The 27,981-nt window shown below is 36.1% G+C and overlaps 2 protein-coding genes across 2 annotated transcripts in view; one reads left to right on the top strand and one right to left on the bottom strand.

Moving 5' to 3' along the window:
• The window catches only part of LOC142334705 (uncharacterized), a 68,791-nt gene that overhangs the window by 38,139 nt on the left and 2,671 nt on the right, over nt 1-27,981 (bottom strand). The window contains exons 3-5 of the mRNA XM_075382949.1: nt 25,708-25,932; nt 22,837-22,942; nt 15,468-15,842 (exon numbers count right to left, since the gene is read on the bottom strand). Of these exons, the coding sequence (XP_075239064.1) occupies nt 15,468-15,842; nt 22,837-22,942; nt 25,708-25,932 (706 nt within the window). The remainder of the gene's footprint in view (nt 1-15,467; nt 15,843-22,836; nt 22,943-25,707; nt 25,933-27,981) is intronic.
• Nucleotides 1,802-15,436, top strand: LOC142334706 (alpha-(1,6)-fucosyltransferase-like). Its single transcript, XM_075382950.1, has 8 exons — nt 1,802-2,592; nt 4,325-4,573; nt 5,127-5,373; nt 5,769-5,952; nt 7,953-8,167; nt 13,036-13,259; nt 13,718-13,915; nt 15,102-15,436. The coding sequence occupies exons 1-8, from the start codon at nt 2,338-2,340 to the stop codon at nt 15,189-15,191; spliced, it is 1,662 nt and encodes a 553-aa protein (XP_075239065.1). The 5' UTR covers nt 1,802-2,337; the 3' UTR covers nt 15,192-15,436.

Raw genomic sequence — 27,981 nt, 5'->3', positions numbered from 1 at the left:
CTCAAACGACCGGCGAGCGGTTGGCTTGGTCAGTAGCTAGCCACGGGGGGGGGGTGCACCGGGGCTGATGGGGGCAGCACTGGGTGGGGGGGGGCAAAAGCGCGGTGGGGGGGGGGGGGTCAACCTCTAAGAACCGCCCCTCACACCATAAGTATAAGTATAAGTCTCCAAGACAGTTTGAGCTGAAACAGACCCGAAAGGCTCTAAGAGCACATAATGCCCGCTGGGCGCTACCTGTTTATCCCGTTTTTGAGGACGAAAAGTCAAAAGCGTCAGACGAAAAATTGGTCAAGCGAAAAATCGCATAAAAAAAGACCGACAGGACTAATATAATTGCTACAAACTTCGTTTGAGAGCAATTAATAATTGCTTCACATTTTGTTTGGGAAGAATTTATTAACACTTCCTGATCAATATTCGCGATATTTTTAGAAATAACAACCAACTTCCGTGTAAAACTTAAGAGCCTCATAAATCGACTCATGTCGGAAGAACTGCTCTTGAACGACAGGCGGGTGCAAAAACTGTTGACCACACCGGGATTCCAACCATGGACCTCCTGATCCCTCCCCAGAAGCGCTGCCCACTGGTCTATCAGTCCTTGTTTGTTGCTATGTTTCAATCGTTTTTATTTAAGCAACAAGCTTTACTTCGGAGTGAGAACAACAGAGATCACTCCAAAATGAAGAACGAAAGCGGGAAAAGTCACTTGAGAAGTCAAAGAATGTTCTAGAAGAAAAACGCAAAAAACGGTCAAGGAAAAAAATTTGCATAAAAAAGACCATTACGTTTACAATAACTGATATGAGCAATTAAAAAGTGGGAAGCAAGCAAACTGAAGATTAGCTAGTTAAGATGTAGGATGATAAGTATATTCATCAAATTCATCAGAAGATAGCTCCAGAATTGGTATCTCAAATCCACTTACTCGCTCCTCCATCAATGATGAAAAACGTGATCAAAAGTGGTGAAAAACTGACGCAGCGCCAGGTGTGAAAAACTTGAAACAGCTCCGGCGCAAGATAAATATAACATACATTGCGCAAGATTTTTCCATTAATAATATCTCTAGAGCAACAATCGAGCAATATTCGCGCAGTTCAAATGAAAGATCGTTCATTTATCTCGCCAGGAAACACCACACGATACAGCAATTCACATTCTACAAATTACATAATGCAGACAAGACAACAATGTGCGTCTACAACGCGCACTGCCTTTTTGGGAATCGAAGGCTGAAGGAATATCAAAACCAATTTACTCGTCTTAAGCTAGAAAGAAAATTAAAAGTTGTCAGATCAGGCTACATATTAACCCTTCCTAGAAAAGAACACAGCATCATTTCTCGTAAAAACTTCCGATGTTTCAAATAACAATGAACTTTCAATTTTAATTGCACCTTATGATGGATACTATGGAACAGTTTCATTGGTCCATTCAGTTTTAAGCTTTTGCTGCATTAAACTTTCAGAACTCGCTAATGACTTACAAGCTAATACCTTCCTCTAAATTAGCCCAGCACATGAAATAAGAATGGCGATATCGAACATCATTATTGTGAAGTTCAATTACCAATATGTCAATCCACTTATGAAGACCAAAAAACAAGTGGCTGTCTACTCTTCAATACTGACTCATACAATTACGAAACAGAACTGAATTAAATCTATCCTATCAATATCTTCAAAAATGTCACAACCACTCCATGATCAACAGTCGATCCATAACATTACCAATTCAATGAGCTCAACAATTAAAGTTTGTCTTTTAAAATTAACATACAAAACCCTCCCTCCCACAACGCATGCTGGCGTTTAATCTATTGACAATCCAATGCTTTACAACAAAACTTTTCAACTTCTGCGGTTGCTTTTATCTTTTCATTCAGAATATCTTTATTAAATGTTCTCAACTAGTAATTAACTAACACACTGCGCGATCAATACATTGCCAACAAAAAGAGCACGATACACTACACGTTATAACGTCTCACATAATATTTAGTAAAAAGTTGCTTATCTTTGCGCAGTTGATCAGCGATACGTATACTAGAACTGCATTGTGCATTTAGTCACATCTGCGTAAATTGTAGTTTTTGGAAAATATAAAGAATCTACTGTCAAAAAAAAATTGTAGCTAAGTTATTGCTTTAATTCAAAATTCGGACACAGGCCACGAAATTTGTCCCAGCTTTAAGATCCAGATATAAAAAGAAGTCAAACCATGCACCAAACCTGTTGGTAATCAAAGTTTAAATCAACTGCGGATGGGTTTCCGTTGAACAGCTTCATTCTCTTTATCAGCTTAGCTGTCCAGTGATTTCCGAGAATCGTCAGCATGCGACGGAAAGTGCTGTGCTGCCCTGTTTCAACGCGACACCTTTTATTGGTGACGTCATTCGGGTGGCTTTTTACATTTATGGTGCTAATCAACCAACAACTACAGCCACCACCCACTTCAGAGTGCGGCAATGCGGTGAATAGTGATGAAACAGTTCACGCTAGGGGAATTTTAGCCCCCGACACGCAAGACTTCAGTTTGGCTGCCGCAGATAGTGCAAAAGTGACCAACACACAATTAGTCGGCAACAAGGCAAGTTACGGGCGAACTCAAATTACGAACAGTTTCATGTCATTTCACATCGCAGTTTAAGTGACCTCGCTAAAATTAAAAATTAAAAATTATTCGGGGAAAGAGATTAGTGTGACCAAGCAGCACAACAATTCCCACAAAACCGTGGATTAGCTCCTAAAAGCTGATTTCGGCGGATGGAGGAGTGAAGCGCCGGGGTGTGTGTGTGTGTGTGGGGGGGGGGGGGGGGCAGACGGTGGGAAATTTCCAAAGAACAACTTTTAACGTCATGAATTTCATGAATTTTTTAGAGAATCGCATAATTAGAGAGAATTCAGCTCTAAGAGAAATTATCAACAACTTAATTCTCTCTGGGTTTACCCCCCTTTATGCCATTTCTCAATATGTCAAAAATTCTTCGGTGAGACCAAAAACGATTAGACGAAAAATCGCAAAAAAAGATCAACAGGATTAAAATAATTGGCACAAACTTTGTCCGAAAGCATCTCTTAAATCAAACTACCCACAGGCCTCGGATGGTTAAATCATCTAAACTTTCTGTAATTACAATAATTTTTTGTAGGCGCAGGATTTCCAGCAAAGCGGGCGGGGCTTATCTGAGTTCAGCCCAACAGTAATTCTTGAAAGATATGAAAAAAATAACCACTTCCAATATATTATACTTACTCGAGTGAAGCTGCTTGATACTCCCATTGAGAGCAATGGCAATCGCCAAAAAATCCCGCTCGAAAACAAAACAGTCTAATAAAAGTGCTTCCAGACTATTCAAAATATTAGCTGGGCGCAGGCTTTGTTAGAGATACTCGGAGATAAATTGAATCTTACACTAGAAACTTGCTTCCAGTTTCTATGAACCTTAACAGTAACGAAGCAACAGAATTTCACAGCAAGCTAATGCTTTCGGGCTTAACTAGTTGATCTTGTGTCTCTCCATGAAAAGTCTAATTGCACAGACGCATTTCTTAAAAAACAGCAGGACAAATAACTGTTAAACATAACCGACTAACGTCGGGCGAATTGCTCTCAAACGACTGGTGAGCGGTTGGCTTTGTCGGTAGCTAGTTGCGGCTAATGAAGACTACCTTTAGCTTATTTCTGTGGTAGGTGTGAGCATAGCGCTTGGAGTTAGTGAACGCGGGTGGGGGCGAGCGTGCGGGCTTACGGGTGGAATGAGGTAAAGTCGTGGCGGGTGGGGGGGGGGGGTGGGCGGAGTTAAAGGGACGGAGTCAAACTCTAAGCACCGCTTTTCACACCATGAAGTATGTCTCTTGAACAGTTTCCATAAATCGTATAATTAGGGATTAGTAAGCCGAAGAGAACGTAATGCCCTCCGGCCTTTTCATGTTTATCACGTTTTTGAGGACGAAAAGTCAAATAGTCAGACAAAAAAAGACGGCAGCACGCTAAATCGCATTAAAAAAGATCAGGTCTTCGTTTGAGAGCTATTAAAAACCATGTTTGTAAAAGCAAGCAACCGACTAAAGTTGGACAAATTGCTTTCAAACGACGGGGTAGGAGGTACGAAGTACTTAGCTTACAGTAAGGGATTTAATAGACCAACAGGACCCAAACATTTGCAACTTCAAGAACAATTCAGAAAGATCTGAAAATAATTTTTGAAGAAGCTTCTCTGTGCTTCTCTTAGTAATTGAAAATGAATGACAATTGTTTACAAACTCACAATACACTTGCCATTACACAGTGCAGATATTTATTTTGTGTAATGTTCTAGAAAAACGAAAAGGTAGTAGAGGTAGTTGGGGAACTTCTTCAGTTGCGCAAGAACATAATGGAAGTGCAGTATTTACTCAGCGGAGGAAGCAGACAGTCTAACTGGAGTGCTAATGACAAGAAACTGACACAGGAGCTAGTGGACACACTATGGCTACACTCTCATTCCATCATTGACCAATTGGGTCACGAAGAGTGCACGAATGCTCTTAAGCAGTCGTCCGATGAGCTAGTAAAAGCCATGCATGAGGTAAACTAGACCTCCATCTATTTTAGAACTCAGCGAACTAACATCTCGTTGAAAGCGCTGATGCTATTTGTCTGAGGAACTATTGTTTTGTTATTATGTAAATGTCTGTGAACAAAAAGTGGGAGTTTCAACTTTTGGTTAGTTAAGTCCGGTTGGAATAGTTTGAAAATGAGTTTTTCATCAACCGTTGATAGTTCTCACTTATCGCAAAAGCATAGGTTAAGTGAGAATTATCAACGGTTGATGAAAAACTCATTTTCAAACTATTCCAACCGGACTTAACTAACCAAAAGCTGAAACTCCCACTTTTTGTTCACAGACATTTACATAATAACAAAACAATAGCTTCCTCAGACAAATAGCATCAGCGCTTTTTGCAACATCGACTTCAACAATCTTGACCAAAACTTGTTACATTAATAAGATCTGACGAGTCAGAAAGGCGCAACAAGACGGGCGGCTTTATTTCATTAGGTCAATTAGCATACATATTATGTGACAAACAGTGGAACTGAAGACTTTCATGTGACCTAACTTATAAAAACGCAATTAGGTTCAAAGTAGAAGCTGTGATGATGAGCGAAACAAGATAGCAGTGTGCTCAATTGGCAAATCGTGTGGCTTCGGGTGTCAGTCACACCACCTCAATTGGTGCTTTATGCTCTCATTCGCCTTGAACCGGACAATGGTGCTAGAGGACGGGAGCTGGAACTATGATAGGAGGGGGTGGGCAGACCTCTTCAAGCCCATCAACGACAACCCCAATTGCAAGCAAGCATTCCCAAATGCTCCTCTAATAGGTGCGCATACAGATAGAGCTTAACTTGTTTACTCAGATGAATTCCGTTTAACTTCGCTAGTCAAATCACTAACCTAAAAAAATTAATGAATTTTAGATAGCACATAATTAGCGCCCTCCACTATATACCTACCGCCAAAAAACTTGTAATCAAAGAAATCTTGTGTACTTTTAGGATAATATGAAAATTATGCTACACTAAACCAATTAGCGATTTACATTAGCATCTCATAACTTTTCTCCCAAAGTTCGCAAAGCAGAAAAGTACTACCTTATTGACCATGCGAATGAATTTGAAACCAAGATAGCACTTTTTTGCTTAGAACTGCCCGCACTCCGTTGAGGTGTTATAGCTATTATATCAATAGCATTATTTACTGCACTTTTTGGATCTAGATAGGACAAGCCCTGATCGCGAGCCTTCAGAGCGTGTGGTGCGAATTCCTATAGTTGATGGAATGCGTTCTTCGCCATATATGAAAAAATTTCTTCCTTACATTCCTTCAAGATGGGCAACTGCACTCGGCAGATGTCACTCTAACCCACTGGTGTGGTACTCGGGACACTTCATTGCATACAGGTTAGCAAAAAATATCTGTGGGATGTTAAACTATAAAATAGCGAAAATTAACGACACTTATAAAACCTAGTCATTTAGTAAAACAATTGTGATGTGCTAAACAGGAAATGAGCGAAATAACTAACAACACTTATAGCCGAGTCAATTAAATGAACTAGTATTGATCGTATCCTGCTTTGCGGGGGTGGCAAAAACATCATGACATTATTTAAAAAATGGAATAATTTTTTCACACTTTGCATTTGACTTTTTGTAAACTGCAACCAATAATTGAGTTCAACTGCTCACTATAAACAATTCGAACAATTTTCTGGGTCACAGAAAATGAGAAGTCAGGGGCAGAAATGTCAATTGAAAAGTCCAATGAGTTAAGTAAAAGTTTTGCAAACAGACACGGCTATATCATTGCTTCAAACATCTTTTGACAAGAATTAAAAACCATCGTAGAGGAACAACTACAAGTTGGCAAAAAAATTGAGATTTCATTTCATTCGTCTTTTTAACTATCTCAAAACAAAAATTATTAATTGCGAGGAACAAAAAGAACGCGAAAAGTTTGACTACTTTTTTCTCGACGGTTTATTTTAAAGTCAGAAAAAAAAAGACTTTTTCTTCATTAGATGCCTTACTTATTTATGAGGTTGGCTAAAATTGGTGCAAACATTAAAATCTAACCCAAACAATGTTGGCTCCTCAAATTTTGTCCCTTGACTTTTTAATATAGACCGTGCTCACAAAAACTTATTTTTTTTTGAGTTGCAAGTAGCTTCAAAAACGCAGAAACAGAACGTAACCCTGTTAAGTTTGAGCACGTTACTTGAAATGGAAGAGCTCCTAAAATTGATTCCTTCTAGAACATTTAGCAAATTCGGACTAACCACTGAATATCTATTCTATCTATTTCATCTTTCAAGTCCAGGCGCTTTTAGAGCGTAAAAATTGATAACGGCAAGAAAACTAAGCAATGATTTTCCTAGAAAAATGAAAATGATTATCCGATCATCGTTTCAGTATTTCAAAAACATTCTGATAAAAAAATTTTCCTGCGCAAACGATATCGATCACCCAAAATTGATTGCATTAAGCCGATTGATTGGTAAAAGCCGATTGATAAAGCACCAGCATCACACTAGAGCACTTGTCACTGCTGTAAGCGGTTTCCAAGTATCTGATTGATTTTCCCGGGCTCATGAAAACCAGCTCACATCGAAGGAAATGCTCTTTTATGGCGTCGGGGGGGGGGGCAATAACTTCACTCAGGGGCTTCAAACGCTGACAAAAAAGTTTGTTTCCAGAAGTTCAGCTGCTCCAAATTGTGAATGAGAAGAGACCAATCAAGACCCCCCAAATATTCAAAGTAATCAAATCAACCAAGGAAAAATTTTGCTTCGAGTAAGACACATGCGACTACAATAACTGCATCCGACAGCAACTGAATACGATTCAATTATTACATATTAACCATAGAAAAAAGTTTAAAAGAAAAAAATTTCAAAAGAGACAAAAACCACTCGAAAGGACCAAACATTGATTGGATTCAACAGTGGAAAAAGGGAACAGCTTAAGTAGATAGTAATTGTAAACATACTTCGCCAACACGCCCTTAATCGCACTCTAGAAAAGCGTTTTTAATGAAACTTTTCCATTTTTTTAGAGCGCGCGCAAGATCGCGTCGTGAGAGTATATTAAAATTTACTGTCAATGACAAACCTGTAAAATCTAGCGAAAAAAGATTCGTATAACGTTAGACCCCAATATGTGAACAAAAAAAACATCGGTTTATAATGTATAAAACTGCTTAACAGTATGAAAAGCAGTATAATCACTAGCACCTTAAGCATCTAACTATTTGTCTTTTTGTTTAAAATTTCTTAGTAGTGCTACTGGCGTCACTGACTAGGACCTTTTGATGACATATCAAGTAAGGGGCGGTTCTGTGCGGCCTGGTCTGTACAGCAACGCCAACTTAATTGAAAACAATTTATTATTATCATTAACAGTATGAGAAGCAATGAGAAACTGGTAGCACACCTTGAGAATGTGCGCAACACGACTAAGCTGTACGGCCACTACTTTGGTCTGCAAGTAAGGAGATCAGACAAGATCAACACTGAAGCTCAGTTCCACTCACTGGCCGAGTACATGCACTATGTGAACATAGTCCACGACAGAATGGACAAAACTCAACATCCCATCAAAAAAGAAATATACGTAGGTGAGCTGCTATTATTTAAATTTCCTACATGACCTGTTTGAAAGAACTCAAGTAGAGCTGTTCAAATTTAAATTTCAGATGGCATTAAAATAGCATAAGGCAAAATTACATAAATATCAGTAATTATTGTTCCGACCCACTTTTGTGGGAGAGGAACGATAAGATCATCTGTTTTTTTTTGTTCAGACAGTTTTCGCCTATCGATATATTCATCGCACAGAGTTGTGAGCGCACAATTTCAAAACATACCCGGCAGATTGCCGGAAAATAGCCGCCGTTGATTCCAATAAGCATGATTGGGATTGAAAGAATAGACATTGAAAAAAAAAAGATTTTTGTACAAAAACATTTGTTAAGTCCGATTTATTTTGATGGAATTTCGTAGTTGAACATAACGTACTTCTGTTTCTTAGAGAGAGGCTACAGGGGCTACTATCAATACCAATAAGCATTAGAAATGGTAACTAAGACTTATAGGAACGACGTTCAAATAGCGGGCATCTAAAATAGGGCTTTATGGGTTTATCCCGTTTCTACTTCTGACTTCAATTTTTTATACTGATCCTGACTCTGTTCATTTTGAATTGCTTTGCTGAGCAACTGATGTTCAAAATCCATTTTAGCAGAATGAGAGAAGAGAGAAACTAGCCTAGAGAATTCAAAAAGATATCACGCAAATGTTGAAAAAGCGGCAAAATGAGGTAAAGCGGAACATTTTTATATTCGACGAAGTAAAATAAATAGGAGCGCTATAATAGCCGGCTGAGAAGATGAGGGCGGCTATTAATTAAAAAGATTTTTTTGTGTGTTTCGCTAGTTTCGAGGAGTTACGGAGATTAACAGTTTTGTGAACGTTAGCCTAAATTCTGTTGTTTTTTTCAGATATTTCACAATTTTTGCTAAAAATTGATAACAACAGTCTCAGTGCTTTCACGTTTAAAGTTAAAAAAATGGGTTTGGTTAAAAAGTCTCCTAAACTTTCAAAAATTCAGCATTTTTCATTAAAAATGGCATTAAATATGCTTACTTGGCCCACTTTGTCCAGATTGAACGGTAGTGAGGACATAGAAGCGCTGACACAATTTCTTTCGTTCGGATTAGAGCTATTTTCACCTCAGGTTCCTAAGAAAATGTTCTGGAACTATTGTTTCAGAGCTCTTTTGCTAACTTTAGATATATATTTAAAATGCATTATTTTTGATGAATTACGATTTTTGTTTGCCAAAACAATTCCCAATTATTGGGAACAACCAAGTTTATTGACAGCTGCGCAACAATAGCAAGGCGTTTGGTCTGTAGTTTTGTAAAGCAGGATTCCGATTGTATTTGGGTCTGCCATCTTTTAAAAAATATTTGAATTTTTATCATACCAATTATAGGCAAGTCTGTAGTCTTATAAAGTAAAAAAATCGGCAGTCCAGTTTACGTTCAAATGAGGTCCAATGAACAAGCAATGTGTTTTCACAATATGCTCTTTTTTTATGGCTTCAAAAAATACAACATAACCGACTAACTTCGGGCGAATTGCTCTCAACGACCGGCGAGCGGTTGGCTTTGTCAGTACCTAGCCACTGTTTAGTGAGGTAAGCTTTAGCTTGATTGAAGGGGCCCTTAGATTAGGGTAATAGACGATGACATCACGCCATATAACAGCCGCTGAAGTGCCTGAGAATTAAGGAGAGAGAGAGAGAGAGAGATTAAACGTGAGCGCGAAAAAGAAGGAAAGAAACGCCAGCCAACACAGAGAGAGGAAGAGGGAGCTAGGAATTTTTTCCATGATGAGATTCGACTCCACAACTTCAAGTTTTCTATACTTGTTAGTAACTCAATCATATAGAAAAAACTGAAATAGCAAAATTCCAAAGAAAAGTTTTCTTATTTCGCCGTAAAGAAAAAGTTCAAAAACAATTTTGCCTCTGGATTTTTTTATGTGACCCATCTGCAAGACTAAAAAAGCTTCGTTGGCCAGTTAAACTCAGAAAAGGACAAAAAAATTCGAAAATTTTAAAAACAATAGCAAATTTTAACAAAATCTTGCAAAAATTCGTGATATTAATATCTTCAGAACACCATTCCATTGTCTCAAGAGACAATCTAGTATGCCTATTTCATCCATTTCATTGGCTCATAAAGACCCATTCACTTGGAACATAATAATTTTTCAAAAAATTTTCAAATTAAAATTTATCAAAAAATTTCTAAAACTCGAGTAATAAAAATGATGAAAACCATTCCATCAACTCTAGAAACTAATCAGCAGCTTAGTATCAAACCTCGAAGCAGGCTTCTTGGCTTTTGAAACTGAAAAAAACCTTAAACGAAACAATTTCTAAAAAACATGAACACTGCCAAAAATTTTTCAAAAAAATGCTAAAACTCGTAAAATGTTAAAATCTTTAAAAACAATCCATTGCATCTAGAGACTATACAACAACTTGTTATCAAACTCTAGAGAAGGTTCCTTTGCTCTTGAGGCTAGATAAACCTATAAGATAACAAAAATTGTCAAAAAAGTTAAAAAAAATTGCAATTTTTATAAAATCAAATCGATAAAATTTGTGATAAAAAGTTGAAAACCATTCGATTTCCCCTAAAATTATGCAGCAACATATTACCCAACCCTTAAGCAGGTTTTCTGAACCCTGAGGCTGAAAAATATAGAATTAATGACAATAAATGGTAAAAAAAAATTAAAAAGCTATTTTTTTCAAAAAAATGCTAAAATTCGTGATGTTAAAATCTAGAGAAATAATTCATTACGTCTAGAAACTATATAGTAACCTATCATCAAACCCTAGAGGAGGCTCCTTGGCTCTTGAGGCTGGATAAACCTAAAAATCGACAAAAAATTTTTAAAAACATTAAAAAAATTTGCAAAAAATTCGCAAAGTTGTAAAAATTGTAAAAGTTGAAACGCTGAAACCATTCTATTACTACCAAAAACAACGCAGTAACCTATTATCAAACCATAGAGCGGGTTTCTTGACATCTAGGGTTAATAAAACTCAAAAATTTGACAAAACTTTTACAAAAATGACAAAAACTTTCAAAAAGCTTGAAAAAAATTGTGAAAATTTGTAAAAATTTGTGTGTTTTCAGCGAACGGTTGTTTGTCAGTAATTAGCCACTTAATGCCCGCTGGGCGCTACCTGTTTATCTTGTTTTTGAGGACGAAAAGTCAAAAGCGTCAGACGAAAAATCGGTCAAGCGAAAAATCGCATAAAAAAAGACCGACAGGACTAATATAATTGCTACAAACTTCGTTGGAGAGCAATTAAAAATTTAATGAATAAATGAGTTATGCCACCAATGTTCTGTTTGTAGTCTCATGACTGACTCTATTTAATCAAATTTCTAATTCAATATCTAAGGAACTATTGAAGAAACTTTTCAATGCTTTGAGTTGATACATAAAGGTCTTCGGCCAACAAAACTCGATAAGAATCTGAAACTCATCATTTTTTTTATAGAATGACTTTTCGATCACTATTTAACGATTAGCTATTTCGTTAACACTCGGAACTATTTCTTAAAATTGACAATCAGCAACAGCAGCGCCATTTTCGTTCCAGTTGTGCACTTTTTCAATCGAAAAAAGAATTGGATTGTAATGTGTCGCTGTAATTTTAAAAAGTATAGTTTTGCCTTAATTCTTTTTATGTTCGATACAGAACAGAATATTTCAAATCCAACCTCAATTATTGACAATGCAAAATTTATATTGAAAGGAGGACCATAGAAAATACATAATACTTTCAGCCTAAAGTTTGTGTTCTTTTTATTTCATCAACTTTTGCGTAAAAATGTTTGGAATTTGAGTTCTGCCTGTTTTCGTTGTTAAATCAAAGTCTTTTGGTTTAGTCTCACTGCTATATGTCCAATTTCTTTCTTATAACGATATTGGATAAACATACCCGGCAGATTGCCGGAAAATAGCCGCCGTTGATTCCAATAAGCATGATTGGGATTGAAAGAATGGATATTGAAAAAAAAAGATTTTTGTACATAAACATTACTTAAGTCCGAATTATTTTGATGGCATTTCGTAGTTGAACATAACGTACTTCTGTTTCTTAGAGAGAGGCTACAGGGGCTACTATCAATACCAATAAGCATTAGAGATGGTAACTAAGACTTCTATGAACGACGTTCAAATAGCGGGCATCTAAAATTGGGCTTTATGGGTTTATCCCGTTTCTACTTCTGACTACAATTTTTTATACTGACTCTGTTCATTTTGAATTGCTTTGCTGAGCAACTGATGTTCAAAATCACTTTTAGCAGAATGAGAGAAGAGAGAAACTAGCCTAGAGAAGTCAAAAAGATATCACGCAAAATGTTGAAAAAGCGGTAAAAAGAGGTAAAGCGAAACATTTTTTTATTCGACGAAGTAAAAAAAATAGGAGCGCTATAATAGCCGGCTGAGAAGATGAGGGCGGCTATTAATAACATGTGTTATTGGCTTTTTGACGGTATATATATGAGGCCATTGAATGATTTCATTTGGTAGCTAAGAAATTTCATTAAATTGTTTTCAGAAAGTATAAACGTTTTTTTAACTTTGCCCTTTTGTTTTTTTGTCTACTTGTTATTATCTTGAAAAATGAGGGGTCCCATATCTTTTCTGGTAAAATGCAAGACAATTGTTTTTGTTTGGTTTTTTGTTTAGTTTTTGACTTTTTCATTAAGTTTTTTCTTTTTGTGCATAGTCGATTAAGCTTGAGGCAATTTTTTAAATGGATACACCAATTATCTTTGAACAATGATTTTTTTTAAAAATCTCTTCCTCGTTTGGTAGACAATTAAGTCCAAAACAGTTGAGCGGTGTGCCGAGGGCATAAACGAAAAACATCAGATTATTTCTCTAGCGACAGACGAGCCAAGAGTGCTACAAGAGGAAGCAAAAGAGTTCGCTGATTACAAATTCTTCGGTGATGCAACAGCTGCCGCACGTGCCAACTCCCTCAGCACAAGATACGCAGATGGTAGTCTTCTAGCTCTACTCACTGACGTCATTCTAGTGTCTCAATCTCAGTATATTGTGTGCACCTTCTCCTCTCAAGTCTGCAGACTTTCATACGAACTTATGCAGGTAGATATCACCCGCTTATTTGTACAAGAACCACAGACTTGAAATTTACAATTAATATCACAAGCTTGTACTATATTTCGAAAAATAGATCATTTCAAGTCCTCACATAAATGAAGTCATTGTGTTTGAGGTAAACATTAGGAGTCACAACCATTTCCAAAATTTGTCCTGTTTTTCGTAATTCCCATTTCTCTAGTTAGTATGTTCTCGTACAAAATTAAACAAAATCTTTATCACCAACTGAATACAGCTCTCATCCCGCCACTCAAGGCGTGGATGCAGAATAGTCACAGCATCATATACAGGCAATTTATGCACCAGTTAAAAATGCAAAGTCATGCTGACATTACTGGTAAACCTCAGATCTGTGCAGCAGCTACTGCAACAACAATGAAGATTTGAAAACTTTTCAATGCATAGTTAGAAAACATGTGACGAGAAACGTGTTTCGTTTCAAGTTCGAGAGACGGTCAGAAGACGCTGCATGGCGCTACCAATCTCTAGACGATTTGTACTACTACGGTGGACAAAGTTACTGGGGCTGGACTGTGACTGAAGACCACAACCCCCCTGCCGGGGATAACAGTGGTGAACAAGTAGGAAGAAAGGGAGATGAGGCGAAGGTGCTTGGGAATCACTGGAACGGATACTCAAAGGTCATCATCATTGCACAAATAACTATGGCACACTTATAACTGACCATTAGACAAGTTTCTACAACTACTAAATCAGAAATAAACTTCAGTTAAAAGAGGACTGGAGTCCGGTTTAAAAAAATGCGTTTAAAAAACAACCAAATTATAAACATAACCGACTAAACGTCGGAAGAAATGCTCTTGAACGACTAGTGGGAGCTCTCATCAACTGCAGCCTGCTTCAGTCGGGGGGGGGGGGGGCTAAATGGGACTAAGAAGTTCAATAGTCGGCTTCAAATAATCACATTAGAGATTAACATATACCACTATTAAGATTTAAAGTGAAAAATAGCACCAGTTTCAGCGCATTTTTCATTTGACTTTTAGTATAAAATTGCCGCCAATTGAGTTCAGCTGCTTGAAATTGTGATTGAGAGAGAATTTTAGATCACGCGAAATGCAAAAAGTCAAGGGCGTAAAGTCACTCAAAAAGTCAAAATTGTCAAGCAAAAATTTTGCATAAAAAAAGACACGCACGTTTACAATAATTGCTATGAACTACGTTCAAGAGCAATTAATCAGCGCGTAACTGAATAAAGTTTACATGTGTATGTTAGTATCAATGCGACGATTAAGTCACTACTATAAACGTCACCATTGAACAGAAAAGGTCTGTCAAACATAAAGCTTAAAACCGCTTTTCGCAACCTCGAGAATCGCATTGTCATATGTATTTGTATAATGAAAAATCAAAAGATGTAAAACCTAATAAAGACATATAACCGGATAACGCCAGACAAGTTCATCTCATCAAACCAGCACGGTGCCCTTTAATTTTTTTCACTGTTTTTTTTTCATTGTGAAGTGGGGGGGGGGGGGATTTTAATTCAATGCTAACAATGCTAACTGCGGATAGTATTTTCAATTGAGAACTAAATAATGATAATTACATTGACCACCGAAATGATATACACTGTCGACTAAAACCAAAGTCTGTGCTTTTAATGCATTGTTTTGTAGCAGAATTGTTTTGTCACCAATTGGCGCAGATAAAATATTTCAACTGATTGAAAAACTGAAAGCGTTACATTTCAAAAAAAATTGTTTGAGAGCATTTAAAATTCAAAGGTGATTCACATTTCCGGCTAAATTACGTTTCATACTGATAGAGATTAATTGGAATTATAATTGAAGAAGCTTATTTCAGATTCAAGGGAAACGAAACGGACTATTTCCCTCTTTCAAACTGAGACCAACAGTTCCAACGTTTAAACTGTCCTGGCTCGATTCTCAATGACGTAAACTCATCCCACCATGACCACTTTGAGCTAATAAATATATTGAGAATTTATCTAATGCGGAGACATATCGTAAACCACTTCTCTGAAGACTTTCAAACTTCTATTTTACATATCAATTTTATGAAATAAAATAATTCGGCTATATTAAAGGTCAATTTCTATTTCTATTTGTTACGAATTGTAAATATATATTATGTACACCTGTACTGTCTTTAAAAACTTTTTGAAAATTATATCTGTGTCCGGCAACAATTTTTTAATGAGGTTCTTACCTTTGATTTCATTACTGTTGCTGCCCGAAGACTTTTCAGCCCGACCATCGCTCGCCAAGCTTTCCCCGTAAACTGTCGAAAACAAATGGAACAATTCAGCGACAAAAAGCACAAACGCAGACTTAGTCAGCTTATTTGGGTAGAGAAAATCCTCCAGCTCCAAGTGTAGAATATCAAAGCTTATCATCGGATTAGAACTTTGATGAGGTTCGGTCGCTGTTTGAAACAATTTTGAAGGTATACGGCGATCGAACAAACGCTGAGGATCACTCTTCAGTTGTTGACAGTACTTTTGCACGATTTGGATGTTGTAGATACAATTGATTGCTAGGGACTCAGAGGGAATACCCAAAGAGTGGTTTTGCTCCGAAAGTCCTGAAATAAATCAATTGATCTCGCCAAGAAACTCAGAACAATATTATTTAGGTTCAGTTCTCTTGTCAGGAGAATAAAGTATCTTCTCGCTCTCTACCAGACCAATTTAGTCAAATTGGATGAGACAAAGAAAACATACCTAGCAGATTGCCGGATAAAAGCCGCGATCGAGTCCCATAACCCCCCTTGAGATTGCAATAACAATCCCTCTGTGAAGAAAAACTAGCCTAGATTATATTTGATTCAAACTGTCGAAAAAGCAGACAAGGAAAAGCAAACAAACTTTAGTCCAACCAAGTGAAAAAAACATAGCAGGAAAAGTCAACAAAAACAATCCAAAGAATTAACTAAAAGCTTAAAAACGACCAACAGACTATTAAAAATCAAACAGACAACAGTTCAACAACAATTGAAAGATAAAATTATCAAAAATAGCATTTAAATTGTACAATTTTGGTGTTAGGGTAATGAAAACCAACCAGCAATTAGAGCCAAAAACAAAAATGGCAGCAGCAGTTTAATATTTTCTAAAATTTGCGTTGAATTCCCCAAAAGCAATATATCACCAAAATCTAGGCAAGAATCCGACTAGCTCAAAAGAAATTAATTTTCCGCACGAAAATAACCAACACATATAACCTAGAAAACAACTAACCTAGCAGAAATCTGGATGTATATATAAGACAGCTAAATCATTTTTTAAGCGGGTACAAATTTATGTGCATGATTTCAGCGACACTGGTAACTTCAACATCCTGAGGCCACCAGCCAACTACAAAGTTTTACTGAAAACTTTTTTCTGCACACTGCGTGACTCAACCTAAAGTTTAATCCGGACGTGACCTGTAGTTGGTCCATTAAATGCCGTTGTGCGTTTTGCCGTTCTTAATTTTTGTAATTAATTTTTTTCCCTAGTTGTAATAGCTATAGATAAATTTTCTTGTTTGTACCATATGCATAGATCTTTCTGATGTGTTGTATTAAAATTCATAAATTGGTCAATTGAAGTCTTTTACTACTACTACTATAAGAGATGCAAAAACGACAAAAGTTTTCAAAAATTTAAAAACCCAAGCGAGTGATATCGGATGCATTCCTTAAACGACCACCGTGAGGGGATTACTTTGAAACTGCTTCAAAATAGGGATTAATGAAGCTTATGGAAGAACAAGCTGATTCAAAAGAGGGAACAACGAAAAAAACTTATTCAATGAGGGAACAAATCAGTTAAGCAGACTTATTGTAAAAATGATAACTCAATGCCCAGAGTCTACATAGTTTCAGTCTTACTAAGCGGTTTAATCGGCTAATCACAATTCTTATGATTTGGCCTTTACACCTTGAATGTATCTGCGTACATTTGTTGAATGAAATCAAAAATAACGGACAAACACTTTGTTTGAGAGCAATTGCGAACTAGGAAAAATTACTAAAAATTACTACTGACAGAGTATCTAGAAGTATATGCCTTGAGACTATCTTTTGGCGTTGCCAACTTATCTCCAAGCCGTGAAATCTAGCCATGCAAGCCTTGAAGATGTTATAATGCCCAAGAAAAGTAAAAACATAGCTGTAACATTGCCAGAAAATAGTCGCAATAGCTTCGTAGATCTGCAGTCTCAAAAACAACAGTAAGACAGACAAAAAAACTCGTTTTTTCATTGATGGCTGATATGTTATATTTTGATTTAAAATGTATACATTTTTGCTGCCTCTATTTGCTGCTCTCAAATAACCTTCATTTAGAGTGACACACACCCATTTGACCTTATCTCTTTGATTTAAAGTAAATAAAAGTCAATTTCAAGGTGAAGTCATTTTTGAGAGTGAATGAGTTACGTGTGACCAAATATTTAATCAAGCGAACGAAAAAAAAACTCGCTCCACTAAGAGCGAAAAATGACGTCACGCACGCACTTCAGTTGAAATTGCATGAACGAATGAACAAAAAGCAGATTTGAAGTGGTTGTGACGTCATATGGTCGTAACAAAAATCTCGACGACGACATAAAAAACATAGCAGGACAAGTCCTGACGTAAAATTCAAAGAATTGTCATTGACTACACAAAAAATCAGACCTAGAACGGACTATAAGTGAATTGGGAAAACCATTTCGAAATAAAAATCAGATCGAAAAAAAATAAGAAATTCAAGGTCAAAATGCTGCATGTGAAAAAAAAGTCAATAGCGAGATTCGGTTGAAACTAAAAACTAGGCCTAGAATAAACGTTGAATGGATGGGGGAAACCATTTTCAAAAAAAATCCAATCCAAAGACAGTGAAAATACTAGCGAGAAAGCGAATTTTTGTTCCAACACCGTTTTCTAACTCTACTTTAAAGGAAGAGCAAAAAAATTTCACGCCGCAAAACCACTCGCGTTTTCGCTCCATTTCATGTTTCGGCGTGACAACAATCACTACTCCAATTTGACTTCAAAAATCATGAAAATGTTTGAACAGATCTTAAAAAAAGACAGCGCGCCCCAATACAATTCAAATTCTTTGAATTGTAAAAAAAAATTAGGAGCGCTATAATAGCCGCCTAAAATTGAGGACGCGGCTATTAATTGCAAAGTCCCACTTAACATTACTATGCCAACAACAATCAAGATCTCAAAACCTTCCAATACATATTTCGAAAATATGTTGATGACAATACATTTGTTTCGTTTCAAGTTCGAGAGACGGCCAGAAGACACTGCATGGTGCTATCAATCTCTAGACGATTTGTACTACTACGGTGGACAAAGTCACTGGGGCTGGACTGTGACTGAAGACCACAACCCCCCTGCCGGGGATAACAGTGGTGAACAAGTAGGGAGAAAGGGAGATGAGGCGAAGGTGCTTGGGAATCACTGGAACGGATACTCAAAGGTCATCATCATTGCACAAATAACTATAGCACACTCATAACTGACCATTAGACAAGTTTCTACAACTACTAAATCAGAAATACACTTCAGTTAAAAGACGACTGGAGTCCGGTTAAAATGCGTTTAAAAAACAACCAAATTATAAACATATCCGACTAAACGTCGGAAGAAATGCTCTTGAACGACCAGTGGGAGCTCTAATCAATTGCAGCCTGCTTCAGTCGGGGGGGGGGGGGGGGTGGGCGAGCCTAAATGGGACTAAGAAATTCCATAGTGGGCTTCAAATAACCACAGGGGAACATATACCCCTATTAAGATTTAAAGTAAAAAACGACACCAGTTTCAGCGCACTTTTCATTTGACTTTTAGTATAAAATTGCCGCCAATTGAGTTCAGCTGCTTGATATTGTGATTGAGAGAGAAGTTTAGATGACGCGAAATGCAAAAAGTCAAGGGCGTAAAAGTCACTCAAAAAGTCAAAATTGTCAAGCGAAAATTTTGCATAAAAAAGACACGTTTACATTAATTGCCATGAACTTCGTTGAAGAGCAATTAATGATTTATGTAGAATATCAAAGACTTCCTACAAACTTGATCTTTCGAGAATCAAAAGCTCTTTTGATATCAAAATATAGACGCATTGGTGATATTCAGCCCCACTTACAATGGAATAAAGGAAAACCACTCGCTTTTTCGCTCCACTTCCTGTTTCGGTGTGATCAAAATCACTACTCCAGTTTGACTCCACAAATCATGAAAACGTGTTAACAGATGGATCTTATAAAAAAACATTGCCGGAAGAATTCCGGAGACGAATCGAAGGAGAAATTTGCCCAAACTTACAATTAAACAACGAGAAAAACTTGAACCTCCACAAACGCCATAAAAAAATTAAGGAAGAATAGAGACGGCATTCAAAAACAAATTGAACAAAAAATAGTAGAAAAACCCAATGAGCTTTTTTATAATAGTTCAAGGAAACATAAAGCCGAGTAAGTAGAGCAACGAAAAGCTCGCAAAAAAATGGGCAAGTCATAAGAAACTTGTCGAAGATTTTTTTAAAAAAAGAAAAACTACAAAAAGAATAAGAAAAACGGTTTAAAATTTCTCAATTTTTCTGTCAATTTTAGGATGAAAAAAACAATTGATACCAAGAAAACTTCAGTCAATTGGTATCTGAGTATTCCTTAGGAAACAAGTTCAAATCCCACTTAAAGCATTAAAACAAAAAAAACAAGCAAAAATCATTAAACTTAATCTAAAAATCATTTAAATTGATCAAAAACCTCCAAATTAGCATTTAACTAAAATTAACTACTTGAAAACTTCAATACCTATCAAAAAGCTTAAAACTAATACAATATCACAATCAACCCTCATAACCATGGAAAATTGCAAAAAAACTTCACGTGAACAAAAAAATTTCGCTCGCTTAGAGAAAATTTTTTACCTATTGATTTCCCGCTCTCTCAAAAACAGCGGTATGAACAAAAATCACTCGTTTTTCGCTCCGCTCTCCAATTTTGTTCAGCACCAAAATGACTCAAATTTTTTCACGCGTTTCATTTCCCGCTTCGAAAATCACTCCAATAAAATTGATTTAAAAAAGGACGTCTCCAATACTCCTCTTCGAGTCGTAAAAAAGACAGCACCCCAATAGAATTCAATCTCTTTGAATTGTAAAAAACCAAGAGAAAGTCACTAATAGCCCCAGCTATCGCCGTGCGGCTATTAAAAAAGGACTTTCGAGATTTTTCAAAAACTTTTAAAATGATAGGGGGTTCAAATCGACAGATACAGGAGAGTGGACAATGGGAGTGTTGAGAGGGGGGGGGGGGCAATAGGAGGTGACTGAGGGGGTCAAACTTTAAGGACTAAGAACCACCCTTCACACCATAAATGTAAGTCTCCAAAACAGTTTCTGTGAATCGCATACTTGGAGACTAGTGAGCTGAAAGGCTCGAAGAGAATTTAACGCCCTCCAAGCGCTACCTGTTTATCCCATTTTTGAAGACGAAAAGTCAAATGGGTCAGACAAAAAAACAGTCAAGCGAAAAATTGAACAAAAAGACCACAGGACTAACATATTTCCCACAAACTTCGTTTGAGAGCAAATTAACAAGACCTGGAAAGAAAGAAACGAAGAAGTCTGAACATAACAAAAAGCATTTAGTTACTGAAACAAAATATACTTGACATTCTCCCGATTTTCTGTAGCCCATGCCATCACACTTTGTTTGACAGCATACTTGCATTTAACAATTCAGAAATAGATATTAACCAAAATTAAAACAGACAGCTGGAACATATAAGAGAACAAAATTTCCACTGACACCACCGAACCAACGTCAGACAGAGTGCTCTAAAAATATCTGGCTTGGATCTGTCATCATTGGGGTGGCTTACACATGGGAAACCAGCATCAATGGTGAAGGAGGGCTGGGCCAAAAAATCAACAAAGACTCAGTGAATTTTCAACGCTTCAGCAGTGAACAAAACTCTTACCGTTTTGTAACTCAAACCACCTAATTGCACCACGAGTCAGTACGCTCGGAATTTGCCCTCTTCTCTTCACAAAAAGTCAAATCGGTCAGAAAAAACAATCCAGCACAAAATTGCATAAAAGATAAATGTAACCCAGAAAATCAATAAATCAATACAAACTTGGTAAAAAGAGCCAATTGTTTACTAATCAAAACCTGCTGTCTTTTACCCACACGACGAATAAAATTATTGTAAATCATGCAACAAAATTTCCAGAACAAATTGAATTTAATAAAAGGTAGATGACGCTAAAAATTGGTAAAGTTGTATTGTAGAAAATTCCTAAAACTTAGTCGAGTTTGTTTTCGTTTCTCAAGTTTTTCCATCGAAACCCCGGTAGATTAAATCAGATTGAAATTATTCAACTTAGAAAAACAATGAACAATACAGAAGTCATCATACTCCGCGTGCAAATATGACATCTGTAGAAATCAAGAAAAATAAAAAAAATTAGAATTTAGCAAAGCAATTACTTTTTTTTCAATCAAAACTGACAAACCATCATAATCATCATCTGACTATTAATAACACAACAAATTATCCAAGGCTTTATATCATCTAATAGTTGTCATAATAGCTCCGCGGAACAATTTTAGCTATAAAACAAACCCAATACCGCCGGACGAAAGGCTCTGAAACGACAGGCGAGAGGTTGGCTTGTAGCTAGCTCAATGTTAGGCCCCGCCGCAGTGCAATGTGGGGGGGGGGGGGGGGGCAAAAAGGATTTGGGAGGGGCAGGAACGAAGGCGAAGGGTTCCAAAGCAACATTTTAAAATTCGCTTTCTAGTAGCTCAGACACTTATTGCCCTCGCACTTTACCAGTATATCCCATTTTTGAAGTCAACTTCAATCGCTCAAGCCAAAGACTCTTCAATCGCTCAAGTTTTAAAAACGTCCAGCCAAAAAGTCAGAACGCTCATGCAAAAATTTTGTATAAAAAGACACGTTTATAATAACTGCCCCAAATTTCGTTCGAGATCAATCAAACAATGCCGTTAGAACTAAAAAAAAAATTACCTTCAAAATGCCACAAGAACAGCAAAATTCATGCCCACAATTTTGGCCCTCTTGAAAGTTGACCAAACAGGCATCTTCTGTATCCCATATATTACAACGAAACCGATTAACAAATGTACAAAAAGGACCGAAAATGTTGTATTAGCCGAAAACAATCTTTTAAAAATCGCATGACAAGCCTACATTTTATAACCATTTTAAACTCCCACAATCAATGAAGGTAACCAAAGTACTCACCATTGAACACGTTTGACATTTGCAACTCTTGTATTCAATTTAAATTATCAAAAGGGATTAATTTGGAAACAAAATCTTCCTATTTTGCACCGACTTATTTTATCCTGGATTGCGCCGAGAGTTTGATAAAGTTTATAAACGGCTTCGAAATGAATTCGAAGAATTAACGCTTAAGACCAGTCGTTGCCATAGCTAAATAAGAAACAAGGGTTTGTAAGTTCCAAGATGCTGGTTTGAATCCTCTTTTGGTCCAATGTTACAGTTACATCTCTTTAGTCCCCAAAGCTATAGAATAAGTAAAATTCAACATAAAAAGACTTACTTTGAACAAGCAGTGCGCGTGGCGAGAATAGGGACATGATGACACATATCACGAGGCCGTCACACGCCTCTACTATGTCGAACAACTCCATCACCTCCTCCAGAGCCTGTAATGAAATCAATTCAAATCGTACACTCAAAAGTTCTAAAGACTTGAGGGTGACAACTAATGGAAACCAATTGAACCCCTTTGTCAATAGAAGTATGCGTTAGTGGAAAAAAACCTCCGAAATTTAAGGAGTATGAAGAAAGCCCCATTGCAAAACTGATGTCAAATTTGCAAACTTCTGCTCGACAATGCTAAGGGTGCAAATACTTGGGAATACTGACTTCACAATGGCAAATTTATAAAATTTTGAAAGATAGTAAAGGTCTCTGCCTAAAGTAACCATGTTAGTTATTTTCCTAAGCACCACTCGGCGATTGCTTAATTCCGAGTGGTGTTCAGGACACACTTAAGCGATTTGCTTAACTCGAACTAATTGCACGTCAAAGGAGCTCAATTTTTTTAAAGGAGCTCAATGGTTAAATAAAAAATTTAAAGGTGATCAAGAAATAAAGAGTCTCGGTAAGGTGCAAGCGCACATAATATTCCGACCGCATCGCAGAACACAGAAGTTAATCTTTCAAAGCAAAAATACTTTATTTCAGATTTTTCCTATATTGGTCAGCTCATGACTCGTAGAAGAAAGCTCCTGTTGGCTTTCTAATGTGGAATTTAGTAATCTATTTAATGTTTTCAGTCCATAGTCAAGATTTTTATAATTTTAACTACCTCTTTGAAAAAATCGTTTGAGGTTTGACGCACTTGTTCTTTTTTAATTTCCACTTAATCTCACGACAGGTTGACACGTTTCTAATGAAGCATTGGACTTCGTTGCTGTTATTTGATAACATGAATGTTATTTTGAATGTTTCCTTTTGAAAAAAAATTAATGAAAAAAACATTTAGCAGTTGTGATATTTTTGATGCCTTGCCGCTGAAAATGATCGATGACGTTAAAGAAGTGAATGACAGAAGAGCAATGACAAAATTAGTAGCAAAATTTATTGAGAAAGTTAAATTCAAAACAGCTAAATCAAAACCTTAAAAATCCTAGGTACAGTTTAATCAAAAATCTATTTACATACTAATTGATGATACTGTTAGGTGGCTCAATTTTTCAAACAAATCGTGTCGGCGAAAAACGTGAAAATAAGACGGAAGTTAAAAAATATTTTTCGCCATCTTTTTTGTTTTCATGATAAGCGTAAACTCAACAATTAGCGCAGACAGAACATTGTTAAATGTAAGTCTCTTTCTAAATGTTATTTCGAATTTCTTTACTTTCAAAAAAAAACATTAATGTATTTTTGATTATTTAGCAATTGTGATATTTTTGATGCTTTGTTACTGAAAATAATCAATGATGTTTAAGAAGTGAATAAAATTTATTGAGAAAGTTAACTTCAATAGGAAAAACCAGCTAAATCAAAACCTTAAAAATCCTAGTTACAGATTAATCAAAAATCTATTTACTTACTAATTGATGACACTGTTGGGTGGCTCAATTTTTCAAACAAATAGTGTAGGCGAAAAACGTGAAAATAAGTCGGAAGTTATAAAATATTTTTCGCCAGCTTTTTTGTTTTCATGATAAGCGTAAACTCAACAATTAGCACAGACAGAACATTGTTAAATGTAAGTCTCTTTCTAAATGTTATTTCGAATTTCTTTAATTTCAAAAAAAAACATTAATGTATTTTTGAACATTTAGCAATTGTGATATTTTGATGCCTTGGTACTGAAAATGATCAATGACGTTAAAGAAGTGAATAAAATTTATTGAGAAAGTTAATTTCAATTGGAAAAACCAGCTAAATCAAAACTTTATAAATCCTAGGTACAGTTTAATCAAAAATCTATTTACTTACTAATTGATGATAATGTTGGGTGGCTCAATTTTTCAAACAAAGTGTCGGTGAAAAACGTAAAAACAAGCCGGAAGTTTCAAAAAAATATTTTTTACAAGTTTTTTTTTTGTTTTCATGATAAGCGTAAACTCAAAAATTGGCGCAGACAAAACAATCATTGTTAAATGTACGTCTCTTTCTAAACGTCTCGGATGAGTTTGATGTAAAGATGACAGAATCTGCCCAAATTGTGAAAACAAATTCCAAAACTAAGTCTAAAACTAATGAGTTATGCTGTTGATCTAAAAATTTATTTTGAGCAAACTCAACAGTAATTAGGCAGCCCAATAGTTCTTTATTGATACAAATTGGGCGGTAACCCTCAAAGATAATTTTGGTAATAAAAACGACAAAAATAACTGAAGTGACAGGATTCAGCGCCAAAATTTCAAATTTTTGGCTACAATAGCAAACATTGGTCCAAAATGATAATAGGATCGCATGAAATAGTTCATCAAATAAAACAAACAAATAAAGATAAACATAACCGACAAACGTCGGGCAAATTACTCTCAAAGGAGTGGCGAACGGTTGGCTTCGTCAGTTGCTATTTAATGTGTTTCGAAGCTATTTACTGACTTTTCCAATTAAATACTAAATAATAGAGCATTCCTCATGCACTGATTCATTCTAATTTTAAAGCAAAAAATGTGCTTTCCAGCCAGATATAGTTTTACATATGGTAGCGTGCTGTATATCAATACATAATTCACTACACCTTGGGGGTCCTCAACACCACTGTGAGGGGGATTGATTTTACTTTTCATTGAGCATGTGAAACTGCTTTAGCGTCCAATTTGAATTGTCAAGGAACGACTAATAGTCAAATAGCCAGCTTAAAGATGTATTATATAAATTTCACGTTCTACAATTAAGTGAAATAGTTCAAAATGATTGTAATTAGTGTGCTGATAATGACCTTAGCTGCAGGGTGTCGCTTTTTGAGACAAAGAAGGCAGTGATTGATCCAAAAAAGCAAAGCATCCTCCATATCATAGGGCAGCAGTTCTTCCATTCCCGTAGACAACTCTTCCGCATCTTCCCTCTGACACATGGCTCTAGTTTCACTCACGACCCTGCTGATCGGACTCACAACAAGACATCTGGCCATTATTAGAGACTCAATCAGCGCCACGTGACTTGCCTAAACGCGAAACAGACTATAAAAACGCCCGTGCACAGCCGAAAGGCAGAAATTTGATCGCTACTGTACGAAGTTCCACCTTAAAACATAGCTGGCAGAGTGGCAGAAAATAGCCGCAATAGCTTCGTAGATCTGGGTCACAAAAATATAACAGAAACAGATAAAAAAAATAAACTCCTTTTTAATGCTGAGATGTCACATTTTGATTAAGAATGTGTTTAACTCAGTTTCAAAATGAGAAAGTTTCAAAGTGAGAAAGCCATTTTCGAGAGTGAGGTAAGTCACATGTGACCAAAACTTAATGACGAGAATGATCAAAAACTCTCTCCATTAAGAAAGAAAAAAAGAAAGAATTAATTTCTCCAATGAATAATATACAAATTACTGCACAATATATTGCATTGGAGAGGACCGACAACGGGGCTATAGACGCCCACTTTTCAGTCTACCCCAGAATTTAGTACAAATACGACAACAATTAATATAATTCGAAAAGAAAAAAAATATACAAATTAACACTTTTTGAGAGATAGGCAATGTGACACAAATATTAAAAATCAATTACAAATCTTGCAGGTTCGTGATTGCAAACTAAAAATGAACACTTCAACATATGGCAAAAATTAAGGAAAAATTTTTACGAAATACAAAACAGCAGGACAAGTCCTGAACATCAATCCAAAGAATTGAATTAACTGATGGTCCGACAACCAATATAGTTATAACATCAGACAGAAGGTCAACAAAACTCCCGGCCCAATGTGCGCTAAAATGAACTGAAAATTAAAAAAACAATTAGAAATTTTTTCCAAGAATTAGTGTTTTAAGAATCCCTAAAAATAGCAACAGAGGCAAAAAACGAAAGTTTGCAAAAATCAGAAAATTTGAAGACCAGTGGCGCCAAAAAAAGAACCTCGTAAACAGCAGCCAAAGTCATTACCACAGCATATCAAAAACTCAAGCATATCAAGTCAGGAAATACTTTTTAGCAGTTCAAATGGCAGAAAAACGACAAACGAAAGCAAGATTCACAAATTCATTTACATCTTTCCAAAACAAATGATATCCCCATGAATGAAAACATCAGCTAAAATTCGGAGCCAACCAATTGACCAAAATCACACCGCACACAAAGGCCAATAAAATTCTAGAGTCATTTGAGACTAAGCGATACGACCACAAGAAAAACAAAAACGTAGGACCAAATAATACATATTTTTCGAAAAGCAGAAGACAAAATCTTAAAAACGATTGCTGTCAATTCAAGCTACTTATTACATTCACTTACCACCCATAAGGAACCAAGTAACTCTCCCACTAAGAAGATTAAGTGATACAACAGCAATAAGTGCAACAAAAAGTTTAAAAAAAATCAGTAAAAACTTTCGAAAACGAACAGCGTACAAGTCAAAGATAAAAACAGCTAATGAATCAAGTACACCAATTATTCTAACCATTTTTAGCAACCGATGAGACTTGTTAATAGGGAGACAGAGATCAGAAAAATAATTTGAGCAAAAAACTTGTTAACCCAAAATTTCGATAAAATATTTTTGAAAACAATGAAAGTCCAAGACATACAAAGAAAAAGTTTCGAGCTGAGATAATTAAATAGATGAAAATAATTCATATTAGCAATCTATATGACCTGTCCTTAATGATATTAAATGACCAGAAAACAAAAAGAACAATAAAAGTCCAAAAATCGATCTTAAGAACGAATTGTGTCAAAGTTATGCAAACCACAATCCATGAACTCTAACACTTAATTAGGTTCATTTATGCCTCATTAGCAACCAATGATACTGTAATTAACGATACTAAGAGATAGGACACAAAAATTAATTAAAAAAGGGCAACATCAAATTTGTAATAATATTTTATGACAACAAAGAGTGTCCAAGTAAAAAAGCATTAGCTGTCCCTCCAAGATTTCAGTAAATCGAAAATAGGTACCATTACAACCGAAATGTATCATATTAATAGCAATCAAGAGAAAAAACACTGAAAACAGCAGTCAAATTACCGCACGTGGAAAAGTAATCACTT

The sequence above is a fragment of the Convolutriloba macropyga genome, chromosome 2 (genome assembly GCF_964194025.1).
Source record: "Convolutriloba macropyga chromosome 2, txConMacr16.3, whole genome shotgun sequence".
NCBI classification, from domain to species: Eukaryota; Metazoa; Xenacoelomorpha; order Acoela; family Convolutidae; genus Convolutriloba; species Convolutriloba macropyga.
This window is presented reverse-complemented; position numbering and strand designations above follow the sequence as displayed.

Bases quoted from the DNA above. Each gene is read 5' to 3' on its own strand.
- LOC142334706 (XM_075382950.1), top strand. From the start codon at position 2,338: ATGCGACGGAAAGTGCTGTGCTGCCCTGTTTCAACGCGACACCTTTTA. The intron at 8,168-13,035 runs GTGAGCTGCTAT...TTATTTCTCTAG, and splicing joins CAAAAAAGAAATATACGTAG to CGACAGACGAGCCAAGAGTG. The intron at 13,260-13,717 runs GTAGATATCACC...TTTCGTTTCAAG, and splicing joins TTTCATACGAACTTATGCAG to TTCGAGAGACGGTCAGAAGA.